Here is an 18,756-nt window from a genome sequence, read left to right as displayed (position 1 = left end):
CATTCTTGTACGTTTAGGAGGCCCCTCTTTCTCCCCGAGTTCCCGCTCGATCCCTGGTGAATTTGAAGCATTCTGGAAAGCATCCTGGAGTGCACAAGAAGGGGAAGAAATAGGAAAATGAGTCCACATAAGGTTCAGATTAAATTGTGTTGTGTTGCTCCTTTTTTCCCCTCCTCCCTTCCCATCGGATGTTTTCATAACTAAACCAAATGTGCTCTCAGAGTCAGCCAAAAGCAGTTAGGAGAGAGAGAGAGAGAGAGAGAGAGAGAGAGAGAGCATCCCTGAAGCAAAATGTTCAAGTCACATCACTGAATCAAGTTTCCGCTGCCCTCGGGGCATCCAGGCCGGACCCGCAGCTCTGCGGCTCGTGAACCCTGCCTCCCCTCTGGTCAGGCTGCTTCTCTGCTGCTGGCGGAGTACAAGCTCCAGACAGCTTCAGGTGATTCTCAGTGAAACATTTATTAAACATTTGTCAGCTGCGCTTTTCTTTTCTTCGGGGCTTGATTGCAGCAACGCCGTTGACCCTAAACTCGCTGTCAGCCAGCAGAAAATGAGCTCAGTGCTGTCGGTGCTGGGTTGAAATGTACAAATAAAAACCCAGCAATGAAGACCGTTCCATCAGAAGACATGTTGAGTGTCAGAAGCTTTTCCTTATTAAGCTTTTGACAAGTGACAAACTGTCAGGCTGAGGCTGAAAGCTGCACTTCCTCAAGTGGCCACTGGAGGCAGGCTCAAAAAAGTGAGGCCCCCATAACTTCGCAGCAGAAAACATGTTTACGGCCTCAAATGAAACCTGTTCCATTTTATAACAACTGTTTGGGAGCTTACGTAATTAGATCTAGACTTTTGGGATATTTAATATAAATGAGAGCACGCAGCCAGGTGCCACCTCTGATCTTCCTGTGACCTCTCAGCTCCACTCGCTCTGCCCGTACTGGTTTAGCTGGACTCAACAGTCTTCCAGTTTTAAACCACCCTTCCCCTTCCCCTCTGACAGACCTCAGACTTTCAGAACTTGTCAGGTTTTCTCCTCCACCTTCACCGGGCAGGCTGCTGATAGTTTGGGGTTTAGTGCATATGGTGCTGCTCGCCTCCATCCTCACCCCAGCTTCCTTCCCACATCCCATCCGGTCCTCTTTCGTCCGTTCCACTCGGCCCAGATGTTTTTATGCAGTCTGAGCAGCGGCGCTCCGAAGCATTAACGCAGATGAAGAAGGCTGAAGTGGCAGCCAGGTGGAATGATGGGTTTAGAGCTCCGGGGATGGAGAGCAAGAAGGAGGTGGTGTGTGTGGACCCATAGAGAAAGAGCATGAGGAGGACATCATACACCAGGGAGCCGGGACTGTGGAACACATTGACCTCAGCTTGGCATGCTCACGGAAGACAAACCTGTTCCCATTAATTGTGTTTCTCCTTTTTCTTTTCCTTTCTCTCTCTCTCTCTCTCTCTCTCTCTCTCTGTCCGCCTGTCCTGGAAAATATAAACAGGATGCAGTCTTGTCTGATCGTAAATCCCCTCTCGGCTGCTCTCTGGCCTCCAGCCCTGGACCACGTCCGTTCCCCTACAGCCCTCACCGCTCCATCTCCCACCCAGACCCCCACCCGAACCTCCTTAGCTCAGAAGAGGAAGCCAAGAGTTTGTGTGTGTGTGTGTGTGTGTGTGTGTGTGTGTGTGTGTGTGTGTGTGTTACTCAGCTCTGTGGTTGTGGGCTGTTTTTTTTTTTCCACATTTGAGGCGTAATTAACTCAGAAAAGACCTGTCCTCCCACCTGTAGGGGTTAAATCTGCACAGCTGAATGCAAGCTGATCCACAGTTTTCACACATTCCTCTCGACCTTCTACTTTTTTGAGTAATGACTGCTGCATGCAGTATTGCAACCAGACCCACCTGCAGACCTGTTATCTGTGTGCCATCTGTGTACCTGCAAGTTCTGGAAACTCTTTTGGAGAACGCCACACAAACCTGACCAAGAAGCGAAGAGAAGCACAGTCCCTAATCAATCTTCATTTCCCTCTGTGACATTGATAACGACTGCGGTTGTTGAATCAGAATGTCTATGGTTTCACTGCATCCGAGAAAAGAGTCAAACGGAAGTCCCCTCTGCGAGCGTTGCTCAGCTTCTTCTTCCAGACAAGCCTCTTGGACCACAGCTGCCTGGCATACAACAACAGAAGGCGAGGCAGACGTGTTTAATAAGCTTTCCAGTTAATAGTAAAATCCTTATTCTGCAGAAATATGTGTTGTTTGTCAATCATCACGCCGCTATTTCAGAGAGCTGACTGTGCCCAGATTTTTTTTCCTCCTTCGCATTAATCTGCATCGACCTCCTCTTCAAGGAGAAACAGCCGACACCGCTTGGTTTGTCGTCCTTATTCAAACCCTCAGTCCTCCCTTCCCTTCAGCTCCTACTCTTCTTTCCACCCAATAAACGTGGCCTCAAAAGTCAAAAGGAGGAATTAATGTTCATTTTGAGATTTGTGTTTGTAGGTGTGTGTCATCGCAGCGTGTATGAGCCTGAACGTTCTCAGCAGAGAAGTTAGACTGGGTGAAATCCCTCCAGCCACAGCGACACTGGCATCGTTCCTGTAGGCATCGGTTTCAAATCTCCTGTTTATGCCTCTAATCACAGCCTTTTATTTTCTAAATGATTCAGCTTTTCTCTTATATTTGAGCCTGAATGTCTGGAGGCAGAAGTAGTTTTAATGAATCTGGGCAACGTGGTTTATTGTCTTGGTTTTTCAGCACTTAGAATGTCTGAACTTTGCTCAACCTTTCCTGCTTAACATGGGGTTTTTGACTTATTCACTGATCGGCCATGACACGCTGACCACGCAGAAGTAAACACCGGTCGTCTTGTTAGCCTACAGCAAGCGGACATTTTCATTACAGAGTCGATGTTAGAAGGTAAAAAGTGCCGTGGAAGGATTTGGTCGACTTTCACGAGGACCAAACTGTAGTGGGTCAGTAAAGGTTCAAGTAAGGGAATGAGGTGAACCAGTACACAAGGCTCATTGATGCAGGTCCAGTCATTCATGTGGAGGTTGCTTTCAAATGTAGCACCTAGCTTAGCATCGCTGCTAATGCACCTTCAGGGGTGTATGGAGTCGGGGTGTTTCGGAGGCTAAAGCTGGACCTATGCATTCATAGTGTAAAGGCTGATTGATGTATTTTTCTTCTTTGTTCACGAGTTGAGGATAAAGCAGTATTTGTCGTCTGATCCACTGACCGACTGTTTTAACTCTCTCTGTGCAGGTCTGCATGCGTTGAGGCGAGCTCTAGGAGGTTCACATGCAACCACGTCAGACCAGCAGCTGATGGGCACGGTGACTGTCACACTGCAGGACCTCCAGTGGGCCATGTCTGCAGTCAAACCCAGCGCCATGAGGGAGGTGGCTATAGATGTCCCCAAGGTACAGTACCCACTTACAATCACCTTTTCTTCTTCTGTCCGTCTGTGTGCATGAATGAGGCTCGGTAGTTCTGAGCAGCAGTGATGTTTTTGGCACCAGGAACAGTGGCAGAGGTGGTTGAACACTCTGCTAAGGTTTCCCGGTTCCTGGGCTCTTGGAAAGCATCCCTGCAGTGGAAACGGGCTGTAAATGTGAGTGAAGGGCTGGCTGCAGTGAGTGATGAGGGAGCAAAAGAAAAGACATAAAACTGAACAAGTGATGCGTTCCAGGCCCAGAAAAATAGTTCCTACATGTTGCCAGAATTTGTCCAGATTTGATTAAAGAACGCAGCTGGCGGAGCAAACATCCCAAAACGCAAAGACGCACAGTTATGACATGATACACAGAGCAAACCGCTGAGCTCTGTGATGTGGATTTAAACTTGTCCAACACCTAATCTGGTGCTGTCTGCTCCTCAAGATGCAACATCTCTATCTCCAAAGAGGAGACAAATATTCAACTAAGTGCATGAACATAGGAAGTCTACTTGGTGGTTCGGTGGTCAGAGGTTGTGTTGTGTTCTCCTCTCGTGGAGCAGAGAGGCATGTGGACCTCCGTCCCTCCCATCACACGCCTGCCTGGTTTATGGCATCACTGGTAATGACACAATCTGTGTCGGATCTGATGTTTGTAATCAACATTAGTTGTGTCTCAGTTTTACGTCCTTGAAGTGGCCCTGGGAGGAAGCAGACATGGTTTACATCATGCAGTCAGACAATTTATAACCTAAACAGTGTCACCGCTTATCACCACACGAAGAGCTAAAAGCTCACCGGCAGCGCCTCTGGTGCACGGCGAGAAATCCCTTAACTACTCTCTGGACCACTGACCACTCAATCACCACTACTTAAAAGATGGGGTCAGGCTGAGGAAGAGTGGAAATGACCCTGTGGCCATTTTACCCTCCACTGCAATGAAGATGAATCACTAGCTCTTAGCAGAGGGAGGGAGGGAGGGAAGAGGGAGGAGGGAGGGATGAGAGGACAGTGGTGAGACTCCAGGATGTTTTGGAGTTTGCATGTGCAAGACATAACGGACAGGAAGAGGGCTAACATCATCCTCCACCGGTAATTGAAAGCAGATCGGGTCGCTGACGGTTCCTGCCAGCAACCAAAAAACGAGAAAGAGGAGGAGGAGGAGGAGGAGGAGGAGGAGGAGGAGGAGGAGGAGGAGGAGGAGGAGGAACGTCCTTCCTATTCCTTCACCTCCACCGCCCGCCTCCCCTTTTCCTCCTGCAACACTCTGAGCTCACTCAGAGACATTCAGTCCTTGCGGCCGGTTCCTGGAAACAAGAGAGGAGTGAGTTTTTTTTGTATCCCCCTTGCACAGCTCAGCTGAAAGGCCAGCCGCAGAGCCCCGGACTTGATTATATCCACATGAGTGCAAACATTTGTTTCTAATCCATTTTATATAAGAAACTTCCAGTGGAGCCGGATGAATACATGCCTCGAGTTCCTCTGAAACCCTCTCAGATCACGTATCTGGAGATTTGAGTTTTGCAGTTTATCCCTATTTATATGTAAATAAAACAGTTTTCGTTCCTCGGTTGTTTTGTGATAAGACATCCTTCCTCATTTTTGATGTCTTCCTCCTTCACCCTGCAGTCTGGATTTAATGTTTTCATTTTGGCAGCTGTATAACAAGCACATTTATTCCTCCTGTTAAACCTCGTCTCCCTTGAGCTTTATTTTTTGTCTAAAGAAGTCCCCCCCCTACACACACACCCTCCTTTCAGCCTCATCAAAGAGCCAGAGCCTGAGAGGCCCCTTGTAAAGTTCAGAAAACAACAGTAAAAGATAATAACTGGGTCTTGTACAAAAAGGAAGGGAGGGAAGAAAGGAGGGGAGGGGGGGACAGCCGAGTGAGGTGTGAGTCAAAACATTGCCTTCTAATTCCACCGGCGCTCCATTCGTGACAGAAAGCAGCACAATTAATGCAGCTTTTTATTGTTATTTTCTACAATGACTCCATTAAGTCTGCACACAATACCAAAAAAATGCAGCTGAGGAGGAGGAGGAGGAGGAGGAGGATTGATTTGTCGTCAGGTTGATTGTGGGTAAACTCAGAGGGCTTCAGGCCTCTACAGGTTTCGTTGTTACTCTGCTTGATGGGCGGAGTTTACAGATGATAGACGCCTGTTTACTGTTCATATATTGATGATGTGTGATATATTAAACGGGCACGTTGTAATAGATCTATTATTTTTATTGAGAGATGATGAAAGGTTCTGATGTTTGGAGCCTCGAAGCTTCCTCCTCGCTTAAACTGACGTCCTCAGTGAGCTTGAGATTAACTCTTCATGGTCTAATGTCCCACATGACATCACTTCCTGAGCCCTTCACTAAATCACTGAGTGTCAGTGTCAGTGTGGTTCAGGTCTCTTCATCGTTCCTCTCTGTGTCCTTGTGTCCACTTTTTATTCCTCTCTCTCGGCCTTTGAATGAGCATTTCGCTTCGCTGGCCTGCTTCCGGCCCTATCTCCTCATCTCTGCAGCACTCCCCCTGTCTCTCCGCTCCATCCGCTCCATCCGTCTACTTCGCTCTTTCTCTCGCTCGGCGCTGTCCATAAATTGTTCGGTATTTACAGTATGTGGCCAGACGCCAGGTTTCCATTAGGTGCTTCGTTCCCCGGAGACGGCGCCGGTGGCCTGGGATGTGTTACCTCTGGATGGAGAGCAGGAGGGAGGGAGGGAATGAACATGTGAGGGGGGACGGAAAAGGAAGGGAAGGGTGAGAGGTACTGCAGAGGGAGAGATGGTGTGATAGTGAGAGCCAAGTGAAGATAAGAGGCTAACAGAGGAGGGACGCTGCATGTAGACTGTCGTTTCACTGTGGCACCTTCTTTTAGTCATAAATTCATCTTTTAATTACACTCAACAAAAATATAAACGCAACACTTTTGTTTTTGCTCCCATGTTTCATGAGATGGACTTGAAGATCTAAACTTCATTCCAGATACACAATATTACCATTCCTCTCAAACATTGTTCACAAATCTGTCTAAATGTGTGATAGTGAGCACTTCTGCTTTGCTGAGATAATCCATCCCACCTCACAGGTGTGCCACATCAAGATGCTGATCTGACATCATGATTAGTGCACAGGTGTACCTCAAACTGCCCACAATAAAAGGCCACCCTGAAATGTGCAGTTTTGTCTCACAGCAAAATGCCACAGATGCCACAAGCATTGAGGGAGCGTGCAATTGGCATGCTGACAGCAGGAATGTCAACCAGATCTGTTGCTCGTGCATTGAATGTTCATTTCTCCACCATAAGCCGTCTCCAAAGGCGTTTCAGAGAATATGGCAGTACATCCAACCGGCCTCACAACCGCAGACCACGAGTAACCACACCAGCCCAGGACCTCCACATCCAGCAGGTTCACCTCCAAGATCGTCTGAGACCAGCCACTCAGACAGCTGCTGAAACAATTGGTTTGCATAACCAAACAATTTCTGCACAAACTGTCAGAAACCGTCTCAGGGAAGCTCAACTGCATGCTCGTCGTCCTCATCGGGGTCTTAACCTGACTCCAGATCGTCGCCGTAACAGACTTGAGTGGGCAAATGCTCACATTCGATGGCGTCTAGCACGTTGGAGAGGTGTTCTCTTCACGGATGAATCTCGGTTTACATTGTTCAGGGCAGATGGCAGACAGCGTGTGTGGCGTCGTGTGGGTGAGCGCTTTGCTGATGTCAATGTTGTGGATCGAGTGGCCCGTGGTGGTGGTGGGGTCATGGTATGGGCAGGCATCTGTTATGGACGAAGAACACAGGTGCATTTTATTGATGGCATTTTGAATGCACAGAGATACCGTGATGAGATCCTGAGGCCCATTGTTGTGCCATACATCCATGAACATCACCTCATGTTTCAGCAAGATAATGCACGGCCCCATGTTGCAAGGATCTGTACACAATTCTTGGAAGCTGAAAATGTCCCAGTTCTTGCATGGCCAGCATACTCACCGGACATGTCACCCATTGAACATGTTTGGGATGTGCTTGACCGGCGTATACGACAGCGTGCACCAGTTCCCACTAATATCCAGCAACTTCGCACAGCCATTGAAGAGGAGTGGACCAACATTCCACAGGCCACAATAGACAATCTGATAAACTCTATGCGAAGAAGATGTGTTGCACTGCATGAGGCAAATGGTGGTCACACCAGATACTGACTGGTTCTGAGTCCCCAGACCGCCAATAAAGCAGAAACAAAATGCACATTTCAGGGTGGCCTTTTATTGTGGGCAGTTTGAGGTACACCTGTGCACTAATCATGATGTCAGATCAGCATCTTGATGTGGCACACCTGTGAGGTGGGATGGATTATCTCAGCAAAGCACAAGTGCTCACTATCACACATTTAGACAGATTTGTGAACAATGTTTGAGAGGAATGGTAATATTGTGTATCTGGAATGAAGTTTAGATCTTCAAGTCCATCTCATGAAACATGGGAGCAAAAACAAAAGTGTTGCGTTTATATTTTTGTTGAGTGTATGTTTATTGATAAATACTTGGCATCTCAAGCACAGATAGATGGATAGAAATGAATAAATCCACCTTCCGGCTGCTGAAGAACTAGTCAGAGAGTCTTAGATGAGATTTCAACCCTGGACAAGGACATCCTCAACACAGAGAGACACAAGAGGACTCGTATTGAAGTGTGTCCACACCAGGAGGACACGAGCCCCAGCCTTCTGGGTCTATAATATCAATGATGTTATAATTACTAATATTATGTAGAAGTGGGATTTGTATTTAATGAAAAAGAGGATCCTTTGTAATGTTTTAGTTATACACATAACTTCTTCCTATTTGATTACAACACAGTGTTCAAATCTTTCTGAATCAAATCATTGAGACAAAAACCTGTAGATGGTCTGATTTCTGGAGCCTTTCCACTCTTTGCTAAATGGACTTAGCTATTTAGACTAAAAAGACTAACTGTGCTGTATTTATAACCCCACCTAAGCTCGGTAGACTTCTGTTCTTCTCGAAGCAGCCGCCATCTTGAAGAAGTTGAACTTGAAGTTATGTTGTATTTTAATCACATTCTTGACATAGACCGTTAAACTAGAGGGGTAGAAACGCATGTTCTGTTCAACAGAGGATGTCAAAGGTGTCGTCGTCATGATGAGATTATTTAGGCTTTCATTATTTTAGATATATAAAAGAAGAGGTGGCTGCTAAGTAGATGCATGGTCAGGTGTGGCCCGGCCCAACAAACTGACGTCAGGTCAGTAATCTGATTACTATCCTGCTGGTTTAAGATTAAGATTAAGAAACCTTTATTAGTCCCACAATGGGGAAATTGCAATAATAATAATTGCAATAATTGAAATTAACAGTACCCTGGCTGCTGCAGTGCATATAAACACTTCCTGAAAAACCTGATCCTCACTTTTGTGCATATGAATGTAATGAGAGAAACGGGACAGTGTGGGAGGACAGAAAAGCAGCAGATAGAGATAAGTGATAACAAACGGGGACGGAGGGGGGAAAGAGGAGAGAGAGGAGAAATGGAGGAGGGAGAGCTGCAAAGTAAGAGTGATAATGAAGAAAGAGACAGGAAGGATGAAAAAGAAGCTTTTGGACGAGGGCTTCTCCTCCTTATCTGCTTTATCTCCTCCGGTGTTCACTGCCGGACTCTCTCCCTTCCTCTCCTCCTCCTCCTCCTCCTCCTCCTACCATCTGTCAGACAGACAGATGTTGGCCGACTGTGTTGTTGTCCGCTCCGTCCAGAGTCTCCTGATTCCCTCAGTTCCTCCATCTCCTTCCAAATATGCTTTTATATTTCACTCCTGCTCCTCTCTCCACCTCAGCGCCTGTCATCAGCTTGGAAGAACTTGCTTGCGATTTACTCGCGTGGTCAGAGAGTTTAAAAGGTCTTCCAGCGGGTTACATGAGAACGTCCGTGACATCAGCGTGCAATCAGAGTGTGTTTGGTCCGCTGCACAGAGCGTTGGCGACGTGTTTGTGTTGGAGCCGCTGCAGAGTGAAAGTTTGAGCAGGTTATTGGACTCATTAATAAGAGCTGTGTAGTATATGACATCAAAACATGTGTTGGTTGCATGTTACTGTGTGGATGATTGATAACACTGATGCTGTCCAGCTCATTTTCATCCAAGATCTCGAAGCTGGGCATCTGGGCTTGTTGAGGTTCTTGAAGACGTTTTGCTTCATCAGTTCTGGATCAGAAGAGGAGCAGCGAAACATCTTCAAGAAACTCGGCAAATCCAGCTGCCCAGCTTCGAGCTCGTGGATTAACCATCTCCGGCTGGGAAGCTCCGACCTCCACCATGTTGGCAACCTGATCCTAATTCAGGCTGCTGAAGTTAAACAGTTCAAACTGTCATATCTACTTCCTCCTCTTCTCCTCTTTCACCTGGCCAACCATCAATAGGATGTTTTTTATGCCACACCACAAGGGGGCAGTAATGTTTTTGGTGAGGAGTCACATCACAATAAACTGTAAACATGTTTATTAGGACTTTAAGTTGTGCACTTTAACATGGAGGTCTATGGAAATTTACTCACTTCTCGAGCCGGCTCTCAAGTGGACACTGGAGGAACTGCAGGTTTATCAGTCCCGCTTGGTGGTCAGAGGTCAAAGGTCATGGTCACTGTGGAGTCATTTCTCGCCTTTTTTCCTCCAGGTGCGCTGGTCGGACGTAGGTGGGATGGAGGAGGTGAAGCTGAAGCTGAAGCAGGCTGTGGAGTGGCCTCTCAGGCACCCAGAGGCCTTCACCCGCATGGGGATCCAGCCACCTAAGGGAGTCCTGCTCTACGGTCCTCCCGGTTGCTCCAAGACCATGATCGCCAAGGCTCTGGCTAATGAAAGTGGGCTCAACTTCCTGGCGATTAAAGTGAGTTTTTTTTATCAACAAAGTCTTATTGATTTTCTTTGTTTTGGCGGGATTATTTTGTCTCATTTTTTAAGGCATAAATATTTTACAGATGTCTTGTTGTATTATATTCTTGGTTGAAGGCTCTGCCAGAACAGCTCATATGAGTCAGCCATTAGTTCCGTGGTTTGACTCAGTCCTGTTATTCAACGTGTATTTTACTGTCTCCCATGCAGCAAAATGCTTTCTTATGTCCATATAAGCAATAGTGTAAGACAATGTTTGCATAGTTTAGTTTGCAAAGTAGACAAAGACGATGGAATCAAATGAGACATTAGACATTTATTTATTCATTCAATGATCCAGTGTTCATGCAGAAATATAGAACATGTTCACAAACGTAGCTCTGTCGGATAGATGTATAACCCCCCTAACACGCAGAGATACCAGCTTCCTGTGCAGAGAAAACCTTGTCTGACCTTTGACTTTGTGTTTGTCCCCTCTCATTCATCACCCCATCCTCCCTGTCACCCCCCACCCTCTCCATTCAAGCCAAGATTGATTGATCATCTTGTTGACATGTTGATCGGTTCATGTGTGAGACAGAAGCTCGCGTGATGAGCCCTAAAATTCAACATTAGAAAATGCTTTTTTACTTTATACCAGATGATTTTACAGGAGGAATCCTTTTGTTTAGAGTTTAATACAAACAATAAAAAAAGCTGTAAGACGTCCTCGTGCAGCGAGTTTCGAGTCATCACGAAGAGAATGTGCTCGATGAAAAGGGTGAAAACATCCTGTCCCTCCTGCCGAAAGCCGCTCTCCACCATCTGCAATAACAGTATCAGGTTTTTCCAGTGCAGCGGTTGCTTTGACATAGATACGTTATCCAGATTTAAATGTGGATACTTTAAGGCTCAGCCTGTTTCCTCTGTGTGAAAAAGCCCTATTATCATCTTGTCATTTTCAGTTTCCTCCCAGTGCAGCCACTCAAACACTCACATCCGCATAGGTGCACACAAACACACAAACACACACACACATATCTCTGCAGAGTTCTAAACTCAGCACAGAGAGAGGAACCTGGGATTAATGAGTCAACCTCCACACTTACTGCAGCAGACAAAAGGGCTGGGAGTTAAGTGTCGTCTCCTCCGTCAGCCCGGAGGTGTTGAAAGGGTGGATTGCAGCGGAGGAAGTTCTTCTGAGGCCTGAGTGGATGTTTATCTGCTTTGAGCGAGGGAGAGATGAGAGAGGACAGGTCTGAAAACTTACAAGAAGATGAGAGGGAGGAGGACAGCCTTACACGAACACACGGCCCGGAGTGAGGCGCAGATGTCCTGTCCCCCCAGTATCTAACAATATGAACCCTGTTGTTGTAGAGGGGGTGTTCTGCCATGAATGTGTAGCATTTAGAAAAGCTCTACTACTGTCACATGAATTCTTTATTCTATAATTACACTTAATGAACAGTGCTGACAGACAGCAAATCATTCTGTCACTGGAGCCAACACATGTTGCTTTTACTGAACTTTCAGTGACACAGCCAGAGCAACGACTGGATGAACTGACAGCGGTCGAAGCGAGTTGAATTTTCTGTCAGTCTTCCATCTTGTTACTCTGAATGCAAGCTGCTCTGTCAGTTTAGAAGCAGGAAGAAGTGTCTTTGAGCATCAGAGTGGGTTTCCGTGGATGTCAGGCACACAATTTGATACAGAAGTACAGTATATGAGATAATGTACACATATACAGATTGTTATGCACATTTCATTTTTGTGTTTTTTTAACTACAACTTTTTTTTCTCCTGCAGGGGCCAGAATTATTGAGTAAATATGTCGGGGAGTCTGAGCGGGCTGTGAGAGAGGTACGCACGTTCACCACCCTACTTATCATGATTCAGACTGGACTATTTTTAGTGGTTGATGTAACGACAGGATGAGCCGCGATGTTCTTTGCGGCATTAATGGGTGCTGTGTTTCCTCTGTGTGTTTGTGCACACTTGCTGGAATGATTTGTTTTCTTCTCCTCTATTGTTGCTGACGCTGCTTGCAGGTGTTTCGGAAGGCGAGGGCCGTCGCTCCCTCCATCGTCTTCTTTGACGAGATCGATGCTCTTGCCGGTGAAAGAGGAAGGTACGGTGTGTTTCCTCTTCTTCTGTGTGGTCAGGAAAATGTCTTCTCTCCCTCAAAGTGCTTCTGTTCACCACCGCTACTGTCCACTGATTACTACTTCCAGCGCTGTGTGGTCGCTCATTGTCCAGTGATGACAAATGCACAGTCATCGCTGTGGTCTGTGTTAATTTTCGTACCCGCAGATCTCACAATGACTCACATATGATGTATGGAGGAAACGTCCCGAGCAGCCTGCATGACTGCTCCTTCAAAGCCAGCCACTCTGTTCCCATGGTGTCCTCTCAGACTTTTTGCGGCTTTTTACTACCGGCGAGCACAGAACGCAGCCTTGTCCGGAGGCGCTTCAGTGGGATGGCACTGGGAACATCTGTGGCTTAAAGGAAAGAGGATGGGGGGGGGGGGTGAGGACACAGACCGGAGGAGCACAAACACTTCATTGTGCCCTTCCACGGCAGATGGGGAAGGCCAAACACGCAGCGTGCTTCCTAGTAAACCAGCCGATGAAACTAAATGTCGTAGCAAAGAGCACTGAGAGGCCAGTGGGCCGTCCGGTAGCTGAGCAGGGGCCCCTTAGGTCAGAAACATTAAAGACACAGAATGACACCTCAATTTGTGTTAATGTGCTTCTGCTGCTTCAAAATGATGCAGCTGTGGCAGCTCTGGATGCACAGGTCACCATGTTAGCAGCGTCTGAACGTCGGTGTATTCTGACATTTGATGGACAGACCAGTAAAAATGTCCCGTAAATGTTCCTGTTTCCAAACTTCCAGGATTTGACTCCATGGCAGCTTCATCAGTCCCACCGGCTAATAAATGACTGATGAAGACTTCCCTCTCTTTATCGTGATGTTCAATTTCGCGCATATGTACTCAGAGAGAGCCGACTGGACGCGTGCCTCAAAGCCACTCACCATTTTAAAACTGCACTCAGTGCCGGTCTGTAAAGGTTATTTATTAGTCTTCACTTCCTGCCATGTTTAATCAATGGAGTGGCTCACGCACACGGGCAAGAATTCAAAACTGTTGACACAACCCGACAGCCTCTGTTGTGTGTGAGTGAGTGTGTGTGTGTGCATGCAAGAGATGAGAAGCACCTGTAAATCTGTCAGCTCACCTGCCACGAGTCCAAACTGGTGCAATGAGATGAAGAAGACAGAAAGAAAACAGGAAAGAGGAGACACACAACAGGCCGTGACGGTTAGAGGCGGATCAGCACACAAAACACACACACTGCAGCAGAGGGACTAGAAAGTAAAGAAGGTTCACACGTCTTTTGTCATCACAGCCTTTATAATTTTTCCCCTCTCTTCCCCTGCGTCCTGTCTTCCCCGCTGTCTACCCCTCACCCAAACATTCCCTCTCCCTCTCCATATCTCAGTGACAGAGCTCTTTTGTGTTCCTCTGCAGCCTTGTCTGTGCTAATGACGTCTGGCACTTCCGCTGGCCCTGTCAACAGAGACTGTGTGTGTGTGTTTGAGTTGGAAGGATGGCTGTCTGCACTGTGCTATGGAAAATAACCACCTTGTGATGCAGTGACTCAAGCATTGATGAGTTCTTTTTAAGGCTGGAGATCTGTGCAACATGAATACTTTGAGGCAGACTCACACACATAACATCCCTCTTACGCTGGAATGCAGAACGCTCTCAACAGCATACATCTTATATCATTACTAATAATAAAACAATGGTGCAAAACAGCTTGATCACATGTCCCTGAACACACTCAAGTAGTTAAAAAATGTGACTGTGTCTGTGCAGTAAAACACAGGGTTATCTTCTTAAATTCAAGTCAGCTGGACTCACAGTGATCCTCCAGACTCACCTCACACACAGAGCTCCGTGAACACATGCACTCAGGTTTATATGGACCTGATGACGACACAGGAATCAAAGCCCGAAGCTCCGAAGGTCTGGAAACAAAACAAAGATGACAGTGAAACAAACACAGTGTTACCAGTAATGAATATTCATTTATTTCCATCTTTGTACATCAAACATGCATCATTACTAAGAACGTATATCTGTGTATTATGAGTCTATACATGCTAATAATAGACAACATTTAAATGTATTAAGTAGAAATAACAATGATGTAAACTGTCTCTGTGTCGCTGGTCGCTCCCTCCCTTCCCTCATTATCATGACTTTATCATAAATAAATGCTGTCAAATAACACATGAAAGGTGATTAATATTTATTAGACGAGTCGTCAATACAGCATATAAGCAAACATTTAGCAAGACATTATTATAGGTGGAATTAAGCATGTGTTTACATTGTGTTATCTTCTCATTCATTCATCAAAAGATGTTCCTCTTCCCTTCCGAAATGTGTCTGATTTACATGCGGTCCTTTCCCCGTCCTCTGTCCTTCTGTTCGGTCGTCTGTCCTCACCACTTTTCCACTCATCCGTCTTCTGTGCTCAGCTCCTCAGGTTCTGGCGGCGTTGGCGACCGGGTCCTGGCTCAGCTCCTGACAGAGATGGACGGCATCGAGCAGCTCCGAGACGTCACCGTGCTGGCCGCCACCAACCGGCCCGACATGATTGATAAGGTAAACAGACGCCGGCTCTCTGTCTTCATCTCTCCTTCCTCCTCTTTGGTCCGTGATTGATCAGGTTGTGGGGATGTTGTGTGTGTGTGCGTCTCCCTTGTCTCCTCCTCTCCCTCTTTTGCTCTGATGTATAAGATTGATAAGGTCAAAGGTCGCTTGCTGCGGCCTGTCTTCTTTGACTCGCTGTTTGGATGCTGGCTCCGTGCTGTTTTTACTCTTTGCTTTGTGTTTTGGTTGCATTCACAACAGACATGTTTGGAGTTCTTTAAATGCTGTTATTCATGAAAAGGCACATTATACACACACAGTTCATCATGTTGAGTTAATATTACAGTTAGTTTGTGGTCTGGCTGAAAGCTGCTGAATATTCCAGTTTACAAAAACTGGTCTGAGTTATATTTACTATTAACTCCTAAAAGTGGAGAAAGAATCCAGTGAAACAAATGAATCAGAAATATGAGACTTATCTATGAAAATGATCCAATATGTGTGAGTGGTAAACGTGTGTGAAGCTTTGCTTCCAGTGTCTGCAGTGTGTCGCACTTTTACCACTCACATGTAATATTGGATCATTTTTCTGAATAATTAAATGACCCACTCTAATATGTCTGTCTCCTGACTTTGATTGGGTTCTCACTGGCCCGTTCACACTGGTGAAAGTCAGTCCAGCTAGAGTAGGATTGAATCCAGTCTTTAAGCTGGATATGTTCAGACCTACGACGACGATCAGACACATGTGTGTCCACGCTCAGTCCAGCTTAACCCGGCTTGTTTGTTGTCCTCCAAACCACTAGGTGGCGCCTTGTAATATACAGAGTCCGTTTAGGCCACGGTAGGACCGCGTGTGTTCATGCGTCATGTGTTTTTTTTCTCCCGTATCACTCCTTCTTTTGTTTTTTTCGGTAGTTTAAAGCAGTTTTAAAGCTGTCGTAGTTCGATGGTTGTTTACATACGGCTTTTGTACGCGGCCCAGATACTGTCCCTGTGAAGCAGAAGTATGATGTCGCTAGCTGGATTCGCTAGCTGCATTTGCATTCAGTCCTGAGCCAGATGTAAGACAATCCGGCTAGATCCACCTCCGAGAGGTGGATTGAAATCAATCCAGATATATCCAGATACGGCCCGAATCCCACTCTAGCCGGATTGATTTCCCCAGTGTGAACAGGGTCTTTGTCTTGTTGCAGGACTTGAATAGAAAGAAAGTTTCTCAGCAGCACTGTAGATAAAGATGTGTCTCAACTGAGCACCGGTTCTTCTTCTTCTTCACATTATCTTTGGTTTTTGTATGTGTTTGGCACACGGACAGATAATCTCTGTTGTGACAAAACAGTACAGAACATGAAATTGCTGCGATACAAAGAGGACAGGAAGCCGCTTGACGTTGTGCGCTTGTGTGAAAACTATGTTCCTGCTATCTTTTGTTAGGATGTGATTCATTTGTACATGTTGTTGCATACCTAGTCTTGTTTGTCTCAGAGGGAACACAAAGGCTGCGGGAAGCTGCAGGACACTGTGCCTGTGCAAAAGGACAAGGTGTCTTTGTTAGAGAACAGGCTGAAGAATTAGAGCCACTGCAGGCGTCTTTGGTTTATTTTTAAATCACACACAATGCAGAGTGGTGTGCAGCACTGTTTCCTTTGATATAATGAGGAATTATGCGTCTGTCTGAGGTCTTTCTGATCCTATGACTCTGAAATTTGCGCATATGCATCAGTTACGATCGCTATGTGGGGACGTGTATCCCACCTCACAGCAGCCGTACTCTGACACAGAGAAGTGACTTTGTTAAGAAAAGGAAATGTCCGCTGAGAGATGGACAACAGGCCTCCCTTTCAGACCAAATGCCACTTTCTCCCCTCTCTCTTCCTGTCTCCATCCCACCCAGTCCGTCCGTCAAACAGCTGAGGCCCCCAGGAGCCTCCCCTGCACCACTAACAGCTGACAATGACTTCATTGACACCCAAGCGTCCCATTAATCTTCATTTGTCCCATCATATCCTGCCATTGGTATGGAAATGTCTGCCCATCTCCGGTGTGAACTGACACACGGCCGTGCTGGGTGCAAGGGAGCGTTAAAGGGTGCTAAAAAGTCGTAGGGGTGCCCCCATTTGGAAGCTTCCGTTTCCAAAGTGGCTCATCGGAGCCTCATTCAAATGACATGAGCCACACACACACTCACACTCAGTGGGGGGGCGAGCAGGACGAGGTAATCTGATTTCTTAGCTGCACCACTTCCTTTTTCCCATCTGTCCACCCAGGGACTCGACCCGCTGCTTTACTGTTAATACACTTTTCTTTAAATGCATCTTTCTTTCTCTCGGCTTCACACACATGACAACAAACTAGGCCTGTTTCTTAGCTTAGCTGCTGTAATGGAGGGTGAAATGAGATGGAGGAAGTTGCTGCCGTTCCTCGCCACAGCGATGCATCAGTTCTCTACTAGTGGGCCTGAAATGCGGGTCAGACCAAACTGAACTGTAGGATTTAAGTGACGTGTAGAAGTAAAGTAGAAATGGACGATAGAGCAGATTTTAGGTGCAAAAAGTGGCGTGTTCTGAGTCTAATATTTAACACATGGCTGCAGAATGTAAAAGAAGATGAGGAGGAGGAGACTCAGAGACAAAAGAAGAGGAAGAAGAGACAGATGGCTGCCTGAGCACGAACTTGGAGCGCACCGCCACATTCTCCTTTCCTGTGTCCTTTCTGACAAGGCACAGACTCCAGCTTTGATCAGCACTCAGGAAATTTCATTAAGACAGAGATGGGTGGATAAGAGACCAAAGAAAGCTTAAGTGAATGGGAAGAGGAAGAGAAGGAGATAAAGGGGAGGCGGAGGAATAAAGAGACTGATAGTGGGAGGAAGAAGAAGAGACAAATGTCTATTACACCCGTCGTTAAGTGTTAAACTGATTACAACATTTGAAGGCTGTTTGTTTACCTGTGATTTTAATCAACCTTTTGGCTCAAGATGTTTTCTCCTCACTTTTTTGGTTCATCTTTATAAAGTTAATGGTTCAGTCCTGCAGCTCTGGGTAGTGTTCTCTGTGGTGTTGATGATCTGGTCTCTAAACAGCATTTTATAAACATGTTTATAAAACATAGTTTTTGAAGAGATTCTACTATTGTTACTTATTTTGATTGGATTAAGGCATGTCCTGATCCGATCACATGATCAGGCCTGATTACGTGGATTCAGACTCGACCTGAATCGGACGTTACCTCCCGATCAGGACTCGGATATATTGTGGCTGTCAAACACGTTTCTGCAGTTTAATCCAGCAAAATGCTGCGCAGGACGGCTCTCGCACTTGTAGTGTAGGGATGTGATAGTTTGGTGCGAGAGGTCCTGGGTTCGAGACCTCGATGAGCCGTTGTCTGTGCGACATTCCCAGTTTGGGACGGTTATAGTTTGCGGTAATGTGATGGGGGCAGTTTGGCGAAGCAGCGCACATGTTGAAATGAGATGAACAGTCAGCATCAAGCGCTGCGGACACACACACAGAGTTTTGCTTAAACAATAATAACAGGCACAAGGCGCAGGACAGCACAGCTAAGACAGCACAAATGATTGCAATGACTTTGTGGAGAACCTTAAAAGTATCAGATTGTACTCTGTATCAGCAGATACTTAAAATCAAAAGACTCAAGGGCAAAAACCCCTGATCGGGGCATCCCTAGTCATAACTTTCTTTAACCATTTTTGTTCTGTAAGACCCACTTTTACTTAATTTTACTAATTCATCGCACCATCAATTCAAATTGAAACC

General features: G+C 46.2%; 1 protein-coding gene across 2 annotated transcripts in view; it reads left to right on the top strand.

Annotated features, from left to right (window-relative positions):
- The window catches only part of afg2a (AAA ATPase AFG2A), an 89,862-nt gene that overhangs the window by 13,863 nt on the left and 57,243 nt on the right, over positions 1 to 18,756 (top strand). For both annotated transcript variants that reach the window (XM_028416763.1, XM_028416762.1), the window contains exons 11-15: positions 3,253 to 3,410; positions 10,115 to 10,324; positions 12,115 to 12,168; positions 12,357 to 12,436; positions 14,863 to 14,989. In XM_028416763.1, coding sequence (XP_028272564.1) covers positions 3,253 to 3,410; positions 10,115 to 10,324; positions 12,115 to 12,168; positions 12,357 to 12,436; positions 14,863 to 14,989 — 629 coding nt within the window. The remainder of the gene's footprint in view (positions 1 to 3,252; positions 3,411 to 10,114; positions 10,325 to 12,114; positions 12,169 to 12,356; positions 12,437 to 14,862; positions 14,990 to 18,756) is intronic.

The sequence above is a fragment of the Parambassis ranga genome, chromosome 10 (assembly GCF_900634625.1).
Source record: "Parambassis ranga chromosome 10, fParRan2.1, whole genome shotgun sequence".
Classification (NCBI taxonomy): domain Eukaryota; kingdom Metazoa; phylum Chordata; class Actinopteri; family Ambassidae; genus Parambassis; species Parambassis ranga.
The sequence above is the reverse complement of the archived record's forward strand: the minus strand, read 5'-3'. Positions and strand labels throughout refer to the sequence as shown.